This window comes from Hibiscus syriacus, unplaced genomic scaffold (genome assembly GCF_006381635.1).
Source record: "Hibiscus syriacus cultivar Baekdansim isolate YM2019G1 unplaced genomic scaffold, ASM638163v2 tig00000218_pilon, whole genome shotgun sequence".
In the NCBI taxonomy this organism is placed as follows: domain Eukaryota; kingdom Viridiplantae; phylum Streptophyta; class Magnoliopsida; order Malvales; family Malvaceae; genus Hibiscus; species Hibiscus syriacus.
Window position 1 is genome coordinate 1,683,380 of NW_024061774.1, and position 24,148 is coordinate 1,707,527.

At 32.8% G+C, this 24,148-nt stretch overlaps 1 protein-coding gene, 1 non-coding gene and 1 pseudogene across 2 annotated transcripts; 1 reads left to right on the forward strand and 2 right to left on the reverse strand.

Moving 5' to 3' along the window:
• Positions 1 to 7,917: 7,917 nt before the first annotated feature.
• TRNAG-GCC lies at positions 7,918 to 7,988 on the reverse strand. The gene has a single exon. It is a non-coding gene; the product is annotated as a tRNA-Gly (tRNA).
• A 290-nt stretch (positions 7,989 to 8,278) lies between these two features.
• LOC120156333 lies at positions 8,279 to 12,205 on the reverse strand (annotated as a pseudogene).
• A 3,615-nt stretch (positions 12,206 to 15,820) lies between these two features.
• On the forward strand, positions 15,821 to 20,731 carry LOC120150565 (methylmalonate-semialdehyde dehydrogenase [acylating], mitochondrial-like). Its single transcript, XM_039163251.1, has 2 exons — positions 15,821 to 15,825; positions 20,200 to 20,731. The coding sequence occupies exon 2, from the start codon at positions 20,212 to 20,214 to the stop codon at positions 20,581 to 20,583; it is 372 nt and encodes a 123-aa protein (XP_039019182.1). The 5' UTR covers positions 15,821 to 15,825; positions 20,200 to 20,211; the 3' UTR covers positions 20,584 to 20,731.
• Positions 20,732 to 24,148: the final 3,417 nt, after the last annotated feature.

Below are 24,148 nucleotides of genomic sequence, written 5' to 3' on the forward strand. Positions count from 1 at the left end.
TAAATTTTTATTTTTTTTCAAAAATATCATTCTTTTGTCATTGAATAATAAAAATTCTACGAATGTTAAATTACAAATTTATCCTTAAATTATTTTAGATTTACAAAAAAAATTCTATAATTAAAATTTTATATGAAGTTCAGGGGTTAAAATTTTTTTTACCCTTTCATTAAACCTTTTTTATGTTTTTAATTTTGTAAAACAATTATATAAATATTATGAATTTAATTTTTTAAAGAAAATATATAAATATTTTACAATTTGTAATATTATACAAATATATAATAAGTACAATTTGGTCAAATTTACATTCTAATAATCTTTTATTCTTTTAACCAAACACGGTAATCTTACATTCCTGCTAAACCAACCAAACACAAAATACAACATTCCCAGTAATCCTATTCCTGGTAATCTTTTATTTCCACTGGTAATCTTTTATTTCCACTGGTAATCTTTTATTTCCACTGATAATCCTACATTCCGTGAACCAAACGTACCCTTAGTGTAAGTACAACGGCTACGAGGGTATATGATTGATTATCGTTGAAAGTCTTTCAGACAAATATCATCTTATATTTATTTTGAACTAATCTAAAAAATATGTTACAATTAAACTTATTATTTTATAATAAAATATTTTTTTTATAAAAATAACTAATTTTATTCAAAATAAAAAATATCTCAAATTACAATAAAAGTTTACAATCACAATCGTAAATTAATCACATAATTAAGAAAAATTCCTATAATTATTGAAATAAAACTAGTGACTTAAGATCACATAAGGATCATACAAGGAAAGATTGAATCTAACCAGGTAACTTGAACAAATATATATACAAACAGATCTGATCGCATCGGCAAACGAACCACAAAAAGGAGATCAAGCTATTGAAAGATCACCGACAAATAGTAAATCAACTCGAGCGGCGTGAAAAGCTATCCACGAACGTAAATCGAGTATACAAATCCAAGTCGAGAGTTTAAAGAAGCGAAGATCAACAAAATATTATATAAGCGTTGATGAAAACGTAATAAAATATGTCATAAAGGTAGAAGAAAACGTGTAACACAGACTAACTTATTGAAAATCAAAAGATAAAATAAAATAAAGATATGGTATAAAGAAGAAAAATACAATAAAAAATACCAGCAGCCGGCAACCAACATTAAAGTTGGTGTCGTCGCCGATTAACAAAGACGAAAAAAAGAGATGAGTGACACACCAATAAGAAAACAAAGTGTTTTTTCTAAGAGACACGTTTCTAAAATATCATTTTATATAAATTAAAATATTATAATTATCTTTTATATATTTAAGAAAATTATAGTCATAACTTTTATATGTATTTTTAATTTCTTTACTTTACTTAAAAAATATAACTTATTCATTTGTATTTTTACATTTATATTTTAATAAAATATATTTTATACATTTAATATTTTAAAAATATTAATTATTAAAATATTTATATACTATAATATAATTTTAATAATTATATTTTTATTATATTATATATGCAAATTATAATAATATATGATATTATTTTTAATTTAGTAATATATAATAAAATATTAATATTTATCTATTATTTTATAAATACTATATTATTAAATTATTAATAATGAGTAATATTAATTTATATATTTAATATTAATATAATACTTTAGTATTATGCTAATAAAATACTAATAATTAAAATTAATATTATTCAAATGGTTGATTTAACTATCTATCGAATTAAATTACCATTAACCGAATGAACCAAATTTTGTCTTAATAGTTAATCAAATCAATTTTTTTTGAAATATTAACCGAACCAAACTTTATTCATTTATGTAAATTGTTTCCTATAAAATTAATATAGTGTATCAAACAATTAGTGAAAATGATTTACACAATATATCGAAACCGTTAAATAGTTTCTAAAAATATTTTTCAGAAAATGTAATTCATTTTACCTAAACCAATTTTCAGGTAATTCATTTTACATAAATTATTTTCTAAAAAATCAATTACAACATATCACACAGACCTTATATATTTAGTTCAAATCGAACACGGATGGGGATTTAATTTTTGGGTTCAATTCAATAGGATCAAAAATTTGATCCAACCAATCATCATCTCTAGTTATATTTGGTAAAGGCGCTTTGAAATAATTATCAGACACATTTTATCTTATGTGGTAGATATGATTTTAATTAATAATTAAAATGAGTGTTACATTTATAATTAACAAATAATGTGGATTTTCATTTAGCTGCATTCACAATCTTTTAACCGTTAGTAGTTTATATTTGATCATAAAATTATTGAATTTTTTTTGATCAATTAACTAATTAGTTTTATCATGTAAATCACTCGATCGTAAGCTGAAATAATGACATGAAAGTTATGATATGAGTATAGTAATAGATTTAGACTTCAATTTTTATTATTATTTAATTTGATTTAATTTTAATTTTGAAATTTTAATTTTATCGTTTATAAATTATGTCAATTTAATCATAATTTTAAAACAGTAGAAAAGAATAAAAATTTCAAAAAAAATTACAAAAATTAAAAATCTAAGTTAAACTATTTTTTTTATTTTCTATGAATGAAACTTTGCATTTTAATTAAATAAAAACGATTATAAATATAAGCAAAACGCAGAAGGCAAATTTCTGATTTTCTGTAAGTTGGTGGTCTTCACCGTTGAAACGAAAACCCATATTTTTCCAATGGTTGGCTATGACGACGTGGCCGCCGGTCATCGACTTGAGAATTGTCTTGATCATAACAGCCTCCCAACACCAAACATACTGCTCTCCACCCAAAGTTGCTTCACATACCTTATGTCGTCTTTCACCACATAAACCCAACTTCTTCTTCTCCATTAGCTGATAGTCGGAGAATGGTTGATTGGGCACTCAATTACTAAGCAAGTATTTAAATTGTAATATGACTATCCAAATGAGTTCAGCTATGCAGGGAACCTGGTGCAAGTGTTTTTCCATTTCGATTTGCTGGTTGTGGGCCAAATACCATTACTCCTTTCACTGATGCAAGCCAAATGATGGTAGCTATCCAAATGCAGGGAACCTGGTACAAGTGTTTAGCTGACAAACCAATTTCCATTTCTATTTGCTGGTTGTGGGCCAAATACCACAAAAGTCGTGTTTCATCCATTAAACCGAATTCATACTTATTTTATTTTTTCTTTAAATTATATTATTTAAAAAATTACATAAAAAAATATAAAATTTAAAAGTTTATATAATACATAATTAGGGATAAAGATTTAACCCGAACTCGATTGGTTCAAACTTGAAGATCAAGTTCGATTTTTTAAAATTCATGTTCGATTCGGATTCAGGTTTGAAGTGAAAAAGTCCTTTGCCAACATAATGTTTTAACGATCTCTTATATATTTAGGAATAATTATAATATTATTTTTTATATTATTTTTTCAATTAGATCCTAATTTTATCTAATAAAAATGAAGGAATTAATTTTTGGGTCGGGTTTAAGTAAGTAAAAAAAATGGCTCAACTAATGATCATCGGGAAGTTTTACCGTACGACAACCTTAATATACAACTAAGGAAATGCTCTACCGGTTTTGCTATTATTTTTTTAACAAAACCAGTAAAAAATTACCTAAAACATTATTTCTACCGGTTTTGTTATTATTGGGCGCTTTACCGAGCTTGGTAATATATTTGGTAAAGCACTACCTAAAACATTATTTTTTCTACCGGATATTTTACCAAACCCGGTAAAGCATCCAATAATAACAAAACCGGTAGAGATAATAATGTTTCCGGTAATTTTTTTACCGATTTTGTTAAAAAACATAATAACAAAACCGGTAGTGCTTTTCCTTAGACGTATATTACGCTATCACACATGAGACTTCCCAATGATCATCCCTAAAGTAGATTAGGTAAAGGTGCACTTAGTTAAATTTTCAGGCACATCTTTACTCTAAGGATAAATTTGATATAGTTTTTGAAAAGTGACTTTTAAAAAGTGCTATATAAACTAATTTTTTAAAATTGATGTATAAAAATACAATTTAAAATTGAACTATTTGGGATTAATGTTAAAAGATGAGATTGAAAAGATAAAATGTTCATTATAGGTATTATGTTGTGTAACATCCTCAATACCGGGTTAGTGACTAAATTATAAAACTTTAGAATTTGGTGACTAAAGCAGAATAATTGAATAGTATTGTAATTTGGTATAGGATTAAATTGCAAGGAAGATGGAATTGAAGGACAAAATGGTCAATTGCAAGCAAATAATTAAATTTGGTTAAGTATATATGGAGGCCACGTGTATGAAAGAAAGGAAATATCCAAGCTTCCAGACTTCTCTTCTCCTCCTTTCTTCTTCATGCGTGTGAGCCAAGGTAAAGGTAAGAATTCTTATTAGTTGCTTATTAGCTGAAATTTAAGTTTGGTTTTGATCATTGGATGATAATTAAGCTTAAGGAAAGCTTAATTTATCTTAAAACAACAAGATGAAAGGTATTTGAAGGATCGAAGAAAGGAAGTTGATAAGTGAAATTTTGGTAGAAAGATAGTAATTAGATTTCTAGACCAAATTTGACTTGTCATTAGTGAAATTAAGGAATAGGAGGTGTTAGAATTAGATTTAGAACATGTTGGTAATTGAGTGTGATTCTTGAATGACGTATCAAGGATAGAATTTTGAGGTTAAAGAAGTGATTATTGAGTAGAAATAAGGGTAAGTATGTGTATGAATGTTAGGAATATAAAAGGAGGTGAAATATGAAGTGTTGAGCTGAAAATGAAGTGATTTTCGTGCTTAAAATGTAATTTCTGGGTTGTGTGCATCGATACACATTCAAAGGGTACCGATACACTCTCAATGGAAATAAAAACATCGAATGCAATAAGTGCATCGATGCATAGGGAGTGCATCGATACACCCTCTTAAGATGAAAACATCGAATGTAATTTGTGTACCGATGCACAAGTAGTGCATCGATACACACGTTAAAGAATGCATCGATACACTGTAGAGTGCATCGATACCTACCTTCATTAATAGATGAACGTAGTCTTTGTTTTAGTCTAAGAAGTGATAGATTAGAATATATCAATTAGTATACTTATATGTATCAATGTATTACTATGTAGATATAGAATGTAATCCTGTTCTGGAACAATCGAAGAATTAGGATCAGTCAAAGCAAGCAAGGCTAAGGTAAGTGCATATCTTAGATGAGTTGTACGAGGATAAGACTTGTGATAAGACTATCTCTTATAGTTGAATTTATAATTTGCATATATGTACATATATATATATTATTGTCATAGTGATTCCATGCATAAACCATCCAAGCTTTAATAGGAACTTATATGAATAAATGCAATTATATGAGAATCCATTAGGAATGTGAAATAATGGAAGTGATCATGTGTATACAATTGAAGTGAATTATGTGTTTATATGAAAAGTGATAGAAGAGATATGAAAATGAGAAATGTATTTATAATTAAGTCCATGTTATTTAATATGAGAGTTGTAGGTATAATTGGCATGCCAAGAGTCTAGGGATTATCAGTGATCCTTCGGGACATAGTGGTCCTTCGGGACATAGTGGTTATTCGGGACAAATATTCAGTGCCCTAGTGGGATTTTATTCGAGTTGTGGTGATAGCATTGTGCACAACCTCAGTGTACTCACGTACCTTATGTTCTCAATAATGTACATGGGCAATCCAAAGATAAATTAAAGTGAAACTAGCATAAAAATGTAAGCTTCTTATGTGCATGGCATAATCATATATGTTATAGTGTAATTGATACATGCAAGTTGAAATGTCATGATCAAATGGTAAGAATGTTTGTTCATGAATTTATTGTTATATCTATATATTCATATTATGCCTCACTAAGTCTGTGACTTAGCGTGTAAGTGATTTACACGTATGTACCAAGAATCAAGAAGAGCTGAAATAGGAGTAGCAAGGACAACAACCTTACTAGAAGATCAGATCAAAAGTCATTGGCAAAGTATGTGCTTTGATTGTATTTAGTGTGTTGGCATGTAAACAATTTGTTAATTACGAATGCTCTAATCAATTTTGTATTGTCCTGGTCAAACTTTTTGTAAGTCAACAACTTTTATTGTAATAAAAGTTTAAAATTTCCTTGATGTTCGTCAAGAGTCGGAGTTTGAAAAGTCAATGTGACACCTCAGACTCGTATTTGGGTCGGGTACATGTTGTGGGTGTTACATGTTGTAAATTAAAAATATGGTATTTAAATTATATTACACTTATATGAATCATATCAATTTAAACTATAATAAATTAAAAAAATATTATTATATAGGAGTATAAATTATATCAATTTAAACTATAATAAAAAAATTATAATTATAATAAAAATATGTCAATCATGAATTTTATTTATTTTTAAATAATTAAAATAATTTATTAAAAGTAATAAATTATTTTTTAAAATATGTTAGTATTAAATTATAATAATATACATAATTAAGTGGATCACATACATTAGTAATGGTAAAACGCAAAATTGAAAGTGAAAAAGTTAGAAATCTTAGTTTTTACAATTGGTTTGAAATTACCGTTTTCATCACAAATATTTTTTACCCGTTTGACATTGATTTTTACGATTGATCAAAACGAACTTTTTAGTTTAAAATGCTTTTATAGAGCATTACCGAACGGACCCTAAGTGATAGATAAATATATTATTTCAATTAATAACTGAGAATGAGTGTTATTTGAATAACGAATTTAAAAATTGATATATGAGCATAATAAAATTATGGATTTAACTACATTCACAAGCTTTCAAATGTTAGTGGGTTTACATTTTGATCATTAAAAGCCTAAAATATTAAAAGAATACATTTTGATCAATTAATCAGTTATTTTTATCATTTAAGTCATTTGATCGTTATGATGATATGAAAGCTTATAAATGACTATAGTGATCTGAATTTTTATTTGGTGTGTAAGTTTAACTCTAATTTTAAAATATTCAAAAACAAAGTTTAAAAAAATCTTAAAAAATAAAAAACTAAATTTAGCTTTAATTTTTTTTACGAGTCCATATTTAAGCGAAAAAGCAGAAGCGAGGAAGCAGGGTTCTTTTATTTCTGATTTTCTATGTCCTCTTGTTGTTCACCGTTGAAACAAAAACCCATATTCCAATGGTTGGTTATCACGGCGTCGCCGCCGCCGCCGCCGATCATCGACTTCACTTCATCATAACAGTGGCCGAAACACCGTTTTCTAAACACCCAACATACTGCTCTTCACCCAAATTCATAACGCAAAGCCGAGAATCACCCAAATTCCTTCCACTGTTGACATCCCTTAAACCCAATTTCTTCCTCTCCGTTAGCCGATAGTCGGAACTGAATCAGGATGGTTAATTTGGTGCTAATCTTCTGGGAATTTTCATCGGTATATTCAAACAGGGAAGGGGTTTTGGCTTTGGGCATTCTCTGAATTCAAAAGCTTGTCTTAAACCATTAATCAGCGCGTATTTCTATTGAAAATCCCTCAGTTTGGAGAGCGTCAGACTGAAAATTGAAGGTCATGTTTTCGACCCACATTCATCACAAAGTAAAAAATGTTGACAAGTGGAGGAAAGAACCTGAAGGATGATTTGAACCACAAAAGCAGGCAGAGGAGTGGAGCAGGAAAGCGTCATCGTGTTCCCTTTTTTGTGTGGTTTAAGTCTCCCCTCCCTTGGAAAGTGAACGGACATATAAAATCAAAAGTAACATGAGAACTTGGCCCGGCTTTACAAAGTGTAGGGGCTCATCAACTTAACAATCTCCATTAAACAAAACCAGTCCATTCCTAACGCCAAAAGTACTAGTATTCAAAACTGGATATACCAAAAAGACACATCTGCACCAGCCGGGAATCGAACCCGGGTCTGTACCGTGGCAGGGTACTATTCTACCACTAGACCACTGGTGCTCAGTTGATTAGTGATTTAATCAAAACTTTAAAGTATGTCAAATTGTTCGGGAAAATTAAGATTTTATTTCCCCAAGTAGAGCAGCTGCTAGAAAACTGCCACCAGCGTTTAGCTGATAAACAACCCAATTTCAACAGATTCTTTTTCATCACTCATCCATAAGATTCTCAAATCTAGCATTTCGGTAGTGCAAGGTTAATAACCTCTATTGTCCTCAAATTATGACTTACACTTTAAATTTGTCTCAAATCTCAACATATTCGAATCGAGTCCTCACAATACTATATCATATTAATTGCATCATCCATTCGTTGCCGCATCCATCACAAGAAGTTCCCAGTAAAACAAAACAAGGAACAGTCATGTTCCTCCACAGAATCAACAAGGGAAAAAAGGAACTCAACATAGTGACAAAAATAGTATATTGTCTGCCTTCCCACATTTCAACAAAATTAATATTCTTTTTCCTGCATTGTTCTACTGATGCTGTTGCTTTTGCGTATACATGCTAACCGGCATCAAAGAGGGCAAGGTGGAACCTCGAGGGTTGTTCCAGCTTGAATTTGACCCCATCCTATTAGACGCCAATGCTTCTCGACACGCCTACTCAGAGCGATCTTCTCTCCCTTACTGGTGCAAACCGGGGATGTGAGTTGCAGCTTTGCCAAATCATTCTTTACAGCTATGACTCGAGCCCCTGTTGACATCGACCCGATGTTCAACATTAGGATCTCTCCCCTGGCTAGCTTTGACACCTTCCCTTGCCTCTCTGATCCCTTTGTCCTTACTCCAAGTAGCCTTCGAAGAAGGAAGAAGTTTACCTGCACCACATTAGAAAAAGAGAGACCATTGAACAGCCGTCAACATCTTACTGATAATTGCTCACCACGTCATCAGCCACTGATAAAATCCAACAGATTATACCATAACCACCATGCAAGTCAAACCTATTCTTTCAGACAGAAACATGCATGCCTCGAATCAATCCCGAAACGAAATTATAACTCATACCTCGAGCTCAACAAAAGCTTCTGGGAGTGAACCAACCTCTCCCAGCACTTGACCAACCAGCCTATCAGCACGTGTCAAAGTTGGATCCATAGTTGTTCCAACACCAATTAGACCTCCTGGAACAGCAAATTGTAGTTCATTTTGTTCTGCGTACAGTGAGACTATTCTGGAGTATATGGGTGTGCATTTGATGTTCCCACTTTCATCCTTAACAACAATCCCAGGACGAACTTCAATAAACTGGTTCACCTTCAAAACACCCTGGAAAAAAAAAACAAATATTAACAAAACAAATTATTTGAAAAGTTTGGTTTATGATTTAAGTGTCTAAAATTGCTATCAAAAAGTACTTATGAGAAGATAAAATGCCCATTTTAGACATAATGTTGTAAAGTTTAAAATATGTCGATTTAAATTATGCTTACATTCATTAATATTCTTATACATGATATATGCCAACATAAATTATAATAAAATAGTTTATGGAAACTCATTATTAATATTTTGATATATAAAATATAAATTTACCTAACACATATTAGACTATATTCGAGTAGTGTATAATTCTTTGAATATAAATATATACCCATACTAAAAAAAATGCAAAAAGGACAAATCACAAATCAGAATTGTTTAATACTTTATTTACACCAAAAAGTTTATTAAAGCCATTAACCGAGGAAAAGCTTTTTATTTTATGTCCTGAAGAGCTTTTTGTCCAAGAATGTTTATAGTTGGGAAAATTAAATGGGGGTAAAAGCTGCATTTTTCTCGACCGAGCTTTTCCCATGCAAATGCAGAAAAATTTTCAGCCTTTTGGTTTAGGTTGAAAACCAGTTCTAAAAGCACTTTTAGTTTAGCATTGATTTTAGCCCCAAAAGTGCTTTTGATAAGCAATGGTAAACATTGAGCTTCATTCTCTAGCAACTACTAAAACATAGAAGTTCTTATTTAGAAATAGGTCTAACACTGTTACAGACAAGAATTAAACAAGCCTTAAACAGGTAAGATAAGTATCCAGTGTTTAGTAAGTTAAATTGTGCAACAACCACGAAAAAGAAGGCAACCAGCATTAATCTCCAAATAGAGGCTAACAAGAAGATCTTGTCTAAAAACTTACCCGTAGTATACTTCCACCGGCAACACCACCTTTAATCTCATCAACCTCATACCCTGGCTTATTGACATCAAATGATCGGATGACAATCATGTTAGGGGGTGAGATGAAGTTCCTCTCTGGAATAGGAATCTTCTTAACAATGTATTCACACACAACATCAATATTATACTTTAGCTGTGCAGAAATTGGTACAACTGGTGCACCATCAGCAACAGTACCCTGTAATGAATTATTTTTAGCCAAAGATTCAGAAGAAAACAAGAATGAAATAGCCATCTACTTTTATGAAATTATTATTATTTTTTTATAAGAATGAAATTATTATTATTATTTAAAGGAAAAAGAAAAGACAACCTGAATGAACTTTTGTATTGCTTCATGCTGGTTGATAGCAACATTCTCTTGAATAAGATCAACCTTGTTTTGAAGAATTATAATATGCTGGAGTCGCATGATTTCAACAGCAGCCAGATGCTCAGAAGTTTGAGGTTGTGGACAGCTTTCATTTGCAGCTATGAGAAGTAATGCACCATCCATAATTGCTGCTCCATTAAGCATAGTAGCCATGAGAATATCGTGACCCTGATGGAAACATTGAAGGAGAAATAAATAAATTCTTGCATAGAAGACTTTTATAAATCTGAAAAGCAATATATCTAATCCCTTTAGTAAAAAAAAAAGTGACTGAGCATGAATGAAAGAGAACCAGAAAACTCGAAACATAATCATCACATCTCGACAGAGTAGCACTTAGAACCTTACCGGGCAATCTACGAAAGACACATGCCTCAGTAACTCCATCCTGGAACTTTCAAAGCCAGACACATCGCAAAGTGGACTATCTTCTTTTCCACTTCCATATGCCCTACAAAAACAAATTGTCGATCACACCGGTGGCTGTTATTAATACTCGGGAAATTTATAGAAAAAAAAAACTGCTAGATATCAACCTACTTGTAGCAGTGAGGACGAGGGCATCGTTCATCTTCACATTTGTAAATCTTTGCATTTGCATATCCAAGCTTGATAGTAATTTTCGCTCCAACTCATTCTTAAAACGAACAGTCTATAGAGAAACATAAAGGGCACAAATCATTTCATATTACATTTACTAGACTTCAAACAAATGGCACAAAATACAAAGTAGATTCTCTGAAGGTGATGTATCAATATAACATCTTATTGGGCACATTAAAAATAAGGTAAATCACCTGAACACCAGATATTGCTTTCACAACTGTTGACTTCCCATGTGCTACATGCCCTATGGTGCCTGACAACAAAACCCAGATCAAACTTTCGATCAACAAAACAAGGATCGGCAAAATAACCGCAACTAGCTATACATAGTTTGATCGCAACAGGGTTTGAACATTACCAATATTTATAGTAGCTTGTCGGGATATAACTTCGGGAGAGAGAGGATGCAACTTTGTAACATCTAGTTTACTTAAGTCTTGATCCATCAAACCTTTTCTAGACATTTTGGCGTTGCTCTAATAAAGGTATTTCTGATTCAACTTTAACTGTAACCAGAACCTATTCCAAGAAAAGAATTCATTAAACCCTAATAACGTGGAAGCAAAAACATTGCCAAATATAGAACTTTAAAAAAATCAAAAGGGAATCCAATATCACGAAGCATAAGCACTAAAAGCTTGTTTCTACAACGTAGGAAGAATAGACACGTCAAGACACAACGAGGAGTAGGGTCGAAAGGTCTATTGTAAGAGGATTTTTTTGTTCTGAGCCTTAAATACAGAGGAATGCCGGATTTGAAAGAGAAGAAAAGTAATTCACATAACGAAATGAATTCTGATTACTGTCCAAATCTTGAGTCCCACTAAACATCAAACTTCCAAACCCAAAATAAAAAACAAAATCTTCAAAAAAAAAGGAGAAATGATAAAGCCACGATGCATAGAAATAATAATAAAAATAAGAACATAGGAAAACCCAAAGTGAAAGGGAAAAATACAATAAGATAAAGAGATAATTAGACGAACCTGATGGATCGATGGGAAGAGTTAGCTCAAGTTTTTAGCTGAAGTTTGCAGAATGAAAACGCAACAACGAGGAGCAACGCGGCCTCTAGGGATACATGACTGATATTTATTCGAAATAAACTGAGCACTTCAAGGGTAGTTTTGTCAAATCCAATATGGTCGAATTGGCCCGAACTTTGTTAGATTTGGACTTTATTGGGCTCTTGTTTGGTAAAAAAGCACCGAGTTTCTTCTTCACACAAATGACATTCCTTTTTTTAGATTTTTTTTTTTGAAGAAATGGCCTTCATTAAAAATCTTTTTTACCAGCACTAGGTTGGGATCCTACGAGAGAAAAAGAGTACCAAACTAGTCATTAATTAAGTCGGTAACAAGTTGTTCTTTATAACAATATCAAGGAACTCGGGATAAATCGATCCAAAGAAATAAGAAGCATTAGAATCGAGCGCCCTCTTAGCCAAATAATGAACTACTAAATTTGCATATCTACGTATATAAGAAACAATACAACTAATGAAATGATTACAATTGTTGCGAATAGGTCGCATATGAATTCCTAATGTAAAGTCATAAAAATCCCCGCTACTGAATTTGTTAACCACAATTGTCGAATCAAGTTCAATTGTGATATGTTGCTACCCTTCTTCCAGAGCGAGATTGACAGCATAAACAAGGCTATGCAATTTCGCCAGTCCCGACTCAAAATAGCCAGTAGAAGTAATAGCCAAACCACCTAGAATTGTTCCTCTATATCCCGATCGACTACACCAATCGCAACAAGTCTTGTGATAGGATTATAGGCGCCATCACACCGTGTGGAGGAGACCATTTATCCAAAAGCATATTTATGAGGTAGAAAAGTGGAGGCTGCCTATTGTGCTGCCAGAAAATCACGATGGTGGATCTGAGAATTAGCTACTAGCACCCAAGGAGGTTGCGAGCAACCATCATGAACCAAAGTGTTCCTTCCGTTCCAAACATTCCGCAAAGCATAAGAAAGCCTGCAAAATCGTCCAACCTAAATGTAGTAGCTGCAAACTCTAGTCAAAGTAAGGGGGGAAGTACAAATAGAAGAAGCGAACCTGATATTCCAGCAAGATACATAGCTTCATGCGTAAAACAACAATCCCTGACCGAGTGCATAATCGTTTCAATCTTCGTCTTACAAAGGGCCATAGATCATCACCCAGACCGGCAGATCTCACTCGAGCACCAACAGGTAAAGCTCTATGCGTTAGTCTCCATACAAAAATACGTGCCTTAGGGAGCATCCTTAATTTGGCGATAATTTTCCAGAGCTTGGATGTGGCTTCGGTAGTATGTGTTGGCTTTTGAAGCCATCAATAGGCCGATCTCACTGAGTAGACCCCAGAATCGTGGTTGCCCCACACGATGCTATTATGGAAACAAGGTGCGATAGGAACTTGTAACACCACTTTTGCATCTTGTGCCAAGAAGGTCTCCACTTTGGTTCTATCCTAGTGTGGTTGATCCCTGTGCATGAAATTCTCACATCGAGCATTCTGGGTCTCGTCGTCTCTCAGGTACCTGTTAGTTGTAACGTTTGTATGCCACCCAATTTATATTTAAATAAGCGTGCATGGCTGTTGTAACCTTCTCGGCAGAAAAAGATGTTGGAAAGTGCTTGTACAGACTTATGAAGACCCTTCTACGTGTATGAACTCTTATTACCAATTTTTGCATTAAGAATATCTCCATCAGGATATATTTCACACGAAACATTTGATTTGCAAATAGTATGCCAAGCAATTAAAGGTCATCCATGCTCATATGTTTTCTCAGTCCACCAAAATCGACACATGATATCAGTAATTTCATTCGAAAGATACTCTAGTAACAAGTAACTGGATATGACATATTGGGGAAGATCTTGGGATATTGCTTTCTGAAAAACCTCCCTTTCACCATATGTTAATAGACGCTTCGTTCATCATGTTACTCACGTCATTACTTTATCACGCAAGTAACCGAACTTTCTCGTTTTATTCATAGTATGAGATAGTGTCCCAACGACTCTACTTCTTGTGTCTTAAAGATGTTGGACATTTCAGCACGGTGTGCAGAAATTGTTTTTGGACTAAAATAGATGACAAATTTAGCTAATTCATCCTTTGTCCGGAAGAAGCAACATAGAGATTTAATATCTTTTTTGTTTGGGCGGCTTCTGAGGTTGAATTTTTTAGAAAAATCAAGTTATCGTCTACAAACAAAAGATGGATACTCAAGGTCCATTCCATGAAGCTTGGATCTCTTTAATGGTCCTAGTACATTGGGCTTTATGAAATAAAGCCGATAAACCTTGAGTCACAAAGAGGGTGGAGACAGAGGATCAATCTAACGGAGACCCCTACTAAGAACAAACACATTAGACAAGGTATTGTTGACCTGGGTAACAAAAGATACAATAGTAACACAGTGCATTATTAAATCAACAAAAGTCTTACTGAATCCAATATCATATTTCTTCCCCAATATGACATGTCCTATTACTTATTACCGGAACATCTTCTGAATGAAATTACTAATATCATGCATCAATTTTGGTGGACTGGGAAAATATCTGAGCGTGTATGGCCTTTAATTGTTTGGCATACTATTTGTAAACTACAGCGAGTTGGGGGTCTAGGTCTTCAGGATCTTCGATCATTTAATTTAGTTATGTAAACATGTATGGAGGCTTATCAAAGAACCAGAGTTACTATTTGCTCAAATGTTCCATGAGAAATGCTATCCTGATGAAGATATTCTTAATGAAAACAATTGGTAATAAGAGTTTGTACGTGCGGAAGGGTCTTCATAAGTCATTACAAACACTTTTTAACTCTTTTTTATGGAGAGTGGATTGCAACAGCTCCACACGCTTGTTTAAAGACAAATGGGGTGGCATACAACCGTTACAACTGATAGGTACCGATAGAGATGATAAGACCCAATATGCCTGATGTGGGGATTTCATGCACAGGGGTCAACCACACTGGGATAGAACCAAAGTGGAGGCCTTCTTATCGGCATAAGATGCGAAAGTGGTGTTCCAAGTTCCTATCGCACCTTGTTTTAATGAAAGCATCATGTGGGGCAACCACGATTATAGGGTCTACTTGGTGAGATCGGCCTATTGGTAGCTTTAAAAGCCAACGCATACAACCTGTCGATCTGGGTGATGGTCTATGCCCCTTTGTAAGACGGAGATTGAAACAATTATGCACGTGGTCAGGGATTGTTGTTTTACGCAAGAAGCTCTGCATCTTGCTGGAATATCAGGTTCGCTTCTTACTTGGGCTAGAGTCTGCAGCTGCTACGCTTAGGTTGGATAATTTTGCAGGCTTTCTTATGCTTGTGGAATGTTTGAAATGGAAGGAATGCTCAAGTTCATGATGGCCACTTGCAACCTACTTGTGTGCTAATAGCTAATGCTCAGATCGTCCATCCTAATTTTCTAGCAGCACAACAGACAGCTTTCACTTCTTTACTTCGTAAATGTGCTTTGGATAAACGGTCTCCTCCACATGGTGAAATAATAAAGTTGAATGTTGATGGCATCTATAATCCTATCACAAGACTTGTTGCGATTGGTGTAGTCACTCGGGATGTAGAGGAACGGTTCTAGGCGGTTTGGCTACTACTTATGCTGGCTAGTTTGAGTCAGGAATGGCCGAATTGCACAGCCTTGCTGCTGCTGTCAACCTTGCTCTGGAAGAAGGTTGGCAACGTATCACAATTGATCTTGATTTGACAATGATGGTTAACAAATTCAATAGTCGGGATGTTGATGACTCTACGTTAGAAATTCATATGCGACTTATTCGCGACAATTGTAATCATTTTATTAGTTGTTTATTTCTTATGCACGTAGAGATGCAAACCAAGTAGCTCATTATTTGACTAAGAGGGTGCTTTGTAATACCCATAGCCTATATATGTCTAGTAATACGTGTCATAAATATCACATCAATTAGATAAATATTTACTATGCATAAAGGTTTAAAAATCTTGTTTCTTTTTAAACTTTCACTATTTTAACTTTTAACTTTTTATGTTATTCATATAAAATCATAAAATAATATTTAATCACTAAAAAACAAATCAAATTTTAGTATGTAAGTAGGTAATTCAAACTGATCATAACTCTATATATATCACTGCCTAAATACCGTTTAATTTTTAAAACATTTAAAATATAATATTTATATTATTCATTCATAAATACGATTAATACTAAAAATTAACCAAAATTAAAGAAAATAATCCTAGTTACTAATACATACCCTTAAAAAATGAATCTAATAAAGCAACCCAACGAATATAATGTACATGTCACTAATAAGTCAAAGTTAGGATGTCTTGTTGAAACTATCGGTAGGTTTGATTTCCATAAGATGCTGGCAAGATTCTCACTTTACAATAATTTAAAATAAAAACATTAAATTTCAAATTGGGTTAGTCAAACCGTTTTTCCTTCTGAAAACCTGAAAATCATCATCTTATGGTTTTATCAAAAATCATGTAAGTCAACATCGAATATCATAAATAACTTTTTGTTCTTTTCATTTGAACATATTTCAAATTTTCTTTTCAATTCTATGTTCCTTTATTTCATATATTGTCACAACTTTCACATTTATTATTATAGCCCAATGTATATGTAAGAGAAAATAAGGTACGTAGGTTTAAGGTGCGCACTAGGCATAACACAGTGTCGAATCATAACTAAAACTGCGATATGATGCACTTCAGTGCATCATAACCTGAGCACCAATGGTGTTGAAAATTGGTACACATATGTATCAAAGCTGAACTGAAAAATGATAACTGAAAAATATTATGTTGAATTATGTTTCGATATAACAAATTTAAAGGCAAAATATTTTTGGACTTGAATTGAATTTATTCAAAGTTTTAAAAAGGTTTCAAAAATAAATCAAAGTCCATTAAATTCGGATTTGAGCAAAAATGCTAAAGAGTGTCAAAGTGTATCCATGCACCATTGCAGTGCATCCATGCATCCATGCACCTGCCACTAGTACATCGATGCACCATGCAGGGCATCCATGCACTCAAACACCGAATGCAATTAGTGCATCAATGCACCCTACTGTGCATCCATGCACCAAGGTTACAACGGCTAGTTTATTTGAATTTAATGAAGGGGTATTGATGCACCATGATAGTGCACCGATGCAACATGTTATGGGCAGCCTTTTTTAGTAGAAAAATCATCCCCAAATGGCTCTAAAACATCTCCAACGACTATATACGACATCAAACACATTCCAAGCTATAAATACAAGCTAAGGACACTTGAAGAAGTAAGAGAACAACTATCCAAGCAATCAAACACAAGAGAAGAGTTTTTCATTCTTATTTCATCTTTCTCTTGTAAATATTTTGTTCTTGTGAGCTCAATCTTATAAACACCTACCTTAGAGAGGTTTTCTTGTTTACATCTTTTATCCTTTTGTAAAGAGGTTTTGGTTCTAGCTAAGCCTTGTAAAGGCTAGGGGAAAGGTTCTAGTTTAGCCCGTAAAAAACTAGGGAGTTGTAAGGTTACTCTTTATATCCTAAAAAAAAAAACAAATTAGTGAATTTATATTGGAAATCCTTGGTGAGGAGCTAAAGTAGTGGACGTAGACTTTGTTTGAGAAAGTCGAACCACTATAAATCGATGTGCAATTCTCTATCTTTCAATCTTCTTACTCCCTAAACACAAAAACCGTTCCGACTCCTCTTTGCAAACTCTTCCGGTTGTCGATTCGAGCTTCCGAAAATCCCAACATACTTACTAAATAGCATACCAAATGTACCTATGACTCTTCGTGCAACATATAATGTGCTTATATTATCATCATAGAATCATTTATTAATATGTGTTTGATTATTGTAAAACATCTGATATCTGTAAATATCTGATAACTATAATCATCTGATATCTGTAAATATATGGTAAATGTAATAATCTTATATCTGTAAATATCTGATAACTGAAAATCATATGATAAATGTAAACATTTAAAATTCATCATCATAAATATCATACTTGGTTAGTTCATACCCAAAATCATTCATAAAACTTGATGAAAAATTGTATAGAAATATTTCATACTGAAAATTTATAAATCATACTGGAAAATAAAATGAGGTTGACTTATCACAAGTCATCCTCGATCAGAGTAATTAAATAAATAAACTAGATTCATTTAAGCAATTTACTTATAAATCAAATATAAGCCTTACTAAGCTTTAAAAATTATTTCCACTACACAATTTATTGAAATTTCATATTATGGCAGTTTGCACTACCTTCAAAGAAATATTATTCTATATTAATCTATATATTGAAAAATTATTCTGTTTGCATCACTAAAAAACTAAACTCGAATAAGAATATAACCATATAACGCACTCTGTCTAGTTCCACTTGTACAATTTATAGCAAATTATCAAAGTTGATTGGCAGAAGTTGTTTTGGACAGAATCTGCTGTCATGTTTTCTAACCTATCACTGATTAAAAATTCATATCTTTTGTATACTCCTCGAAATCAATTTTCGTTTGTTCTAAAAGAAACTAGACTAATAGACGAATTCAATGGTATAATATTCATCCTATATTCATTTTTGTAGAAGTTATGATGATTTTCTAAATTTACTATTCAAAACATAATTTTTAGGCAGATATTTGTGTCTGATAACTGTAAAACATCTTATATCTAGTATATGCTCAAAACAATGAGCTTATATGTTGTAGACACCCGTTTTTGACCAGACTTAAAAAATATTATATTGTTATTATAATAATTACTTATTATTATTATTATTATTATTATTTTATATTATAATTATTTTGTGGGCCATCTTTCCATTTGCTTTTTCTACCCATTCCACTACCCCACAATGTCCATAACCTCAACTACCACACATGATTTTCAGAATCGGACCGGTTAGTTAATCGGTCATGTTATCGGTTCACTGATTCAATCGGTCGAATCGATCCGATCGATCAGAAGAACCGGACGACATCATAATTATTTAAAAAGTTAAATAAAAATACCAAAAGTATTTAATAAAAAATAATTTTTTATATCACAAGTCATATTCAAAGCAAGTCATAACATATATAAGTTAAAAGCCATAAAATCAAGTGAAACAAAATGATTCAAATTAACTATAACATAATATTTAAGGTAAAACATATTAAATAATAAATATAATTATATAATTATAATTAAAAAAATTAGGGGTTAAAAAATTAAAACAAAATGATATTGTTTGATTTAATTTTTTTTAAAAACAATCTCACATGGCTAAGAAACATAGAAGAGCATCCCAAAAGTCTAAAGAGTAAAAATATGAGAACAAAACAATCTCACATTGTTAAGAAACATAGAAGCGCATCACAACTAACTTCTATAAATAATAGAGGTAATTTGACATTCAAAATCATGAAGCCTTTTGGTGAGCATTGAGTGAACTATTCTTTCACTTCAATCAAGCTCGAATTTTAGGCTTCAATCGAGCTTCTAATTTTTTTTTGAGTTTAAGCTTTTTTGAGTTCAAGTTTCAATATTATATTTCGAGTTTGAGTTGAACTTGATAATTTTTAGCTTGTGAGTTTGAGTTGAGTTGAGCTTACTTTTAAAGTTTTCAAGTTCGAGTCGAGCTCAGCAATACTCGAGTTCGACTTGGCTCGTTTAACAAACGACGTTGTTTGGTTTAATTTGTTTTTAAAAAAAAAATAAAAATCTCGATTTTTCCCGATTTTTTCCGATTTTCAGCAGATCTGGTTCAAACGGTTCAGCGGTTCTGGCCGGTTCACTAATAGCAATTCAACCGGTTTAGATTGAATCGAACTAAACAACGATTCTCGATTAAACCGGTTGAACCGACCGGTCCGGTCCGATTTTCAAAACAGAGCTACCACCACACTCCCAAGAATGTCATTTCCTCTTGGCATTAAATAGATTCAAAGCTCTCATTCTTCTCCTTTAAATTCTCCTCGGATTCGTCATTCAAAGGGGGGCAATAACAAAGCAAAAAAGAATTGAAGAGAGGGAGAGAGAGAGAGGTACATGGCACTTAGCACCGTAGTCTTTGTTGGTGATTCAGAAACCCGGGTGAATGACCTAGTAGAACGTGCCAAGGGTCTTAAAGTTAATACTAGAATCGAACCTAACGAGGATCTTGGTCCAGTTATTGGCAAGGAGGCTAAAGAACGAATATGCAGATTAGTTCAATCAGGAGTCGATAGTGAAGCCAAACTACTGCTTGATGGGAGAAATATTGTGGAGGAAATCTTTGGCCCGGTTCTTATTTGCATGAAGGCTGACGGCTTGGACGACGCGATAAACATTGCTAATCAAAACGAATATGGTAATGGTGCTTCTATATTCACTAATTCCGGTGTTGTAGCGAAGAAATCCAAACATAATGCCGTAAAATAAGGTATAGTGGAATCTGCCTTGACAAAAGAAGATACGAAAAAGAAGATAAAGTGGAAGAAGTTTATTAAAGAAGCCTTGAAATCCAGTCCCGATGGAGTTTTGAAGATGCGGAAGCTGCAAAAACGGGTTCTAAAGGCTCTCCAGGAATCTGGATTCTCTTGCTTTCTCAATGTTGAACCAAACAAAAATCATTTTCACTGCCTTATTTACATATATGGTTGGCAATTCAACAAATTGAGGCCCATGTGCTTGACAGGCAATGTGCAAGATAAGTTGCTTTTGGATTTTTATGGATTAATTCTTGGTGTAATCACTCCATCTTTGGATATTATTCATTTTGGTCCATTTATTTCAATTTAACCACGAATTCCTCTTAATTTCACCCTCCATTTTGTTATTACTTCAATTTATTTTTTTTATGTTTTATTTTATATTATCTTAATTTTTTTATTTATTTAATCGATACTACTTATATATATATATTATTTATTTTTATTTTTATTTTTATTTTCTTTTTTATTTATATATATATTTTTTATTACCTTAATTTTTTTCTTTTTTATTTATTTTCTATTTTTAATAACCTTATTATTATTCTTTATTGTTATTGTTATTGTTATTTTATTATTATTTTATTATTTTCAATTTCTTTTGTTTTTAACTTTTGTTTATCTTTGCCATTTATTTTATTTTATTTTATTAATGTGTATATATATTTCCTTTTTTTTCTTCGTATTTATTTTTATTTTACCATCTAAGATTTTTCGACATTTTCAGTGGTAATTTCAATCGATCAAAGGTAAGCATTTCGAATCGGGTAGTTTAAATTTTAATTTTCGCATTTAAAGACAACCGACAAATTAATTGGTACCGAAAGGGCGGTTCAAGGGTACTAATCATTCCTTGACCGTAACCGACTCCTGAACCCAACCATTTCTGGAAAAACGCAGATCAGGTAAGATGGTGTCCGACCCACCTAAATTCGTTTTAAAATGATCGGTGGCGACTCCAAATCATTTTTCCTAAGTCGAAGCCCAATTCCGGGGCCTATTCGAAAGAAGGTTCTGACAGCTTGGCAACTCCGCTGGGGACAGGTAAGTGAGTCAGGCCAGAATTAATTTTCGGTTGTCTTTTTATGCGAAAATAGTAAATTTAAATTTATTTATTCGATTCCAATTATTTACCTTTGATTATTTTTTAAATAAATAGTTGTACTGACATTTTTTCCAATGATTTCAGATTTTTGAAAAGTTTCATCTAATGCTTTATACCCGAGCTCTGAACCCTAATAAGTGGGGGTGAAAGCGACGCCTTCGTGGGAATTTATTCTCCATATGGGCCTAGCAAGTAACCTTCAGGATTCATATATCTTATGTCTTCGTGTGAATTTATTCTCCGTATGAGCATAAGAGAATGTTTCCTCTCGAGTTTAACTTAGTCTACACAAGCTTGTAATGGGCTTAGGACTAAGGGTCTGGCAAGCCCAGTGGGGCACCAGGAAGGAGAACTCGAGTACCCTATTTAGAACCTAAACCGGGAGAGTACATAGAATTAGAGCCCACCCCAAAACCTCATTCCAAACCCTAGGTTGCTTTGTTTCTTGGTTTATTTTTTGTTCAAAGCATGTGACTTAGAAATTTATGCGGTTAGGACTTGTTCAAAATCAACTTGTGAGATAAAGATCATGTCCGGGTAGGTATGCTAAGCATGTGGCATAACTATCATGTGGGGTAGGACTTTTTATTTTCATTATTGTTTTTTGATTTACCTCACTAACTCTTTTCATTTTTTTTCTTTTTTTATTTTATTGTTTTCATCATTCGCATAATTTAAAAGAGGTGTTGATCCACCAAAAACGTGTTTGTTAAACATGAATAATCTGCATTAATGGACAAATGGGTTATAATACAAAGAGATGGAAAACTCAGAAGTCCAGCCGTGGTCAAAGAATACTCCGAGGAAAATATTGCAGGGGCAAGACGAAGAAGATGTTATTGACCCGGATGATCCTTTCGAAAACTAAGAGAACAAGATGGAGAAACCCTAGCTAAACTGGAGACCATTATTGATGAATTCAAGAAACGAGCCGATAAACTTTGGATGAAGGGCTCAAATGTCACTTTCGTTAGAAACAAGCTCGGCAGAAAGTGAAAGTCGGAGATGCAGTCCTTCGAGCAAACAGCTCATCACTTGCACAAGTTTAGCCAAAAGAGCCAGAACGGTTCGACTGGATATTCAGCCGGTAACAAAAATGACGAAAGACGAATCAACTTGTCAGAAGTTGTTCAGGATCTATACCATCAAAATATTTTTTGTCTCTCCAGACGTAACACTTTTATCCCCAATAAGGATTGTTCATAATAACAGACACATTTTTGGATCAATACCTCGAACATTTCATGCATCATGCATTTAGACATATTTTGCATTTTGTTATTTTCATTCCTTTGCATTTGCATTAACTAACGAAACCATGTCTCATCAAAAGGGAACACATACTGGATACACCACCTCAAGCCTTTGACACGCCCCATCCACATAACACCTGCTCAAAAAAGAAGAAGATGGACATGATGTACAAGAATGTGCCGAATTTAGAGCCTTGATCCAGCTAATGATTGACAGAAAAGAGCTGGAATTTTACGATGAAGACAATGACATTCCCAAAGCAGAAAGAGTCATGGCAAGTGGGATTCAATTTTGAGGCATCTTGTTTGAATTTGTTTTTTGAACTTTCTCATATTTGGAACTTATTTTTGAACTTCCTTTGGATATTTTGATGAATTTATGCTGAGCATTGAATCAAATTTACAACTTAAAATTCTTTGAATATCACCTGGATTAAAAAACTCCGTAAATGATTCAGAGTTACAGATCTTTGACAAAGTAACATGATTTAAAAGTGGTAAAACAAGGACTTTGACCTTACCCAAAAGATACGCTCAAACACCGTACCTTTCTCTCACAAATAACCAGTATGGCCTTCTCCTCCCATAAGGGAAAGAAAAAAATGCTTGTTCATTTAGGTGTGCATAGGTGCGGACAACATGGGGCATCTTTTGCATATGACATTACTATACTTTTGTTTAAGACGTTCAGTGATGATCATGATCTTTACAGATGGAATAGTCGAGTAAGTGAAATTAGTTTAGGTCAGTTACTTGGAAATTGAACTCTAAAGATGAAATTTTTTGACTTTCAACAACACCTAGACTATAACAGGTTCTTCTTGACAATCTTAAGAAATTAAATCCGCAAAGCTGAGCTATTCCACTAAGGCAATTGGTTATAGAGGAAACTTGAAAGCCCTGGCCTTATGAATAGATTACGTTCAAACCATGACATTGCTCGAACACTTGGCAATTCGGTGTTTGCTCTATTGTTATTGTCCAGCCGAAGACTTTGTGATAAGATGAACCCATCAGTTAACTTGATAAAAGTGATTATAATGTTAAGCTGTCCCTCTAAAGCAATTGTCTAAACGTCCCGACTTTATAGATTCAGCTTGCCAGATAACGACAAATTAAATCAAATTTATCTAAGCAAAAAAATTTCGGTAATGATG

What these genes read in the sequence shown, in the direction of transcription:
- LOC120150565 (XM_039163251.1), top strand. Translation starts at nt 20,212, where the DNA reads ATGGCACTTAGCACCGTAGTCTTTGTTGGTGATTCAGAAACCCGGGTG.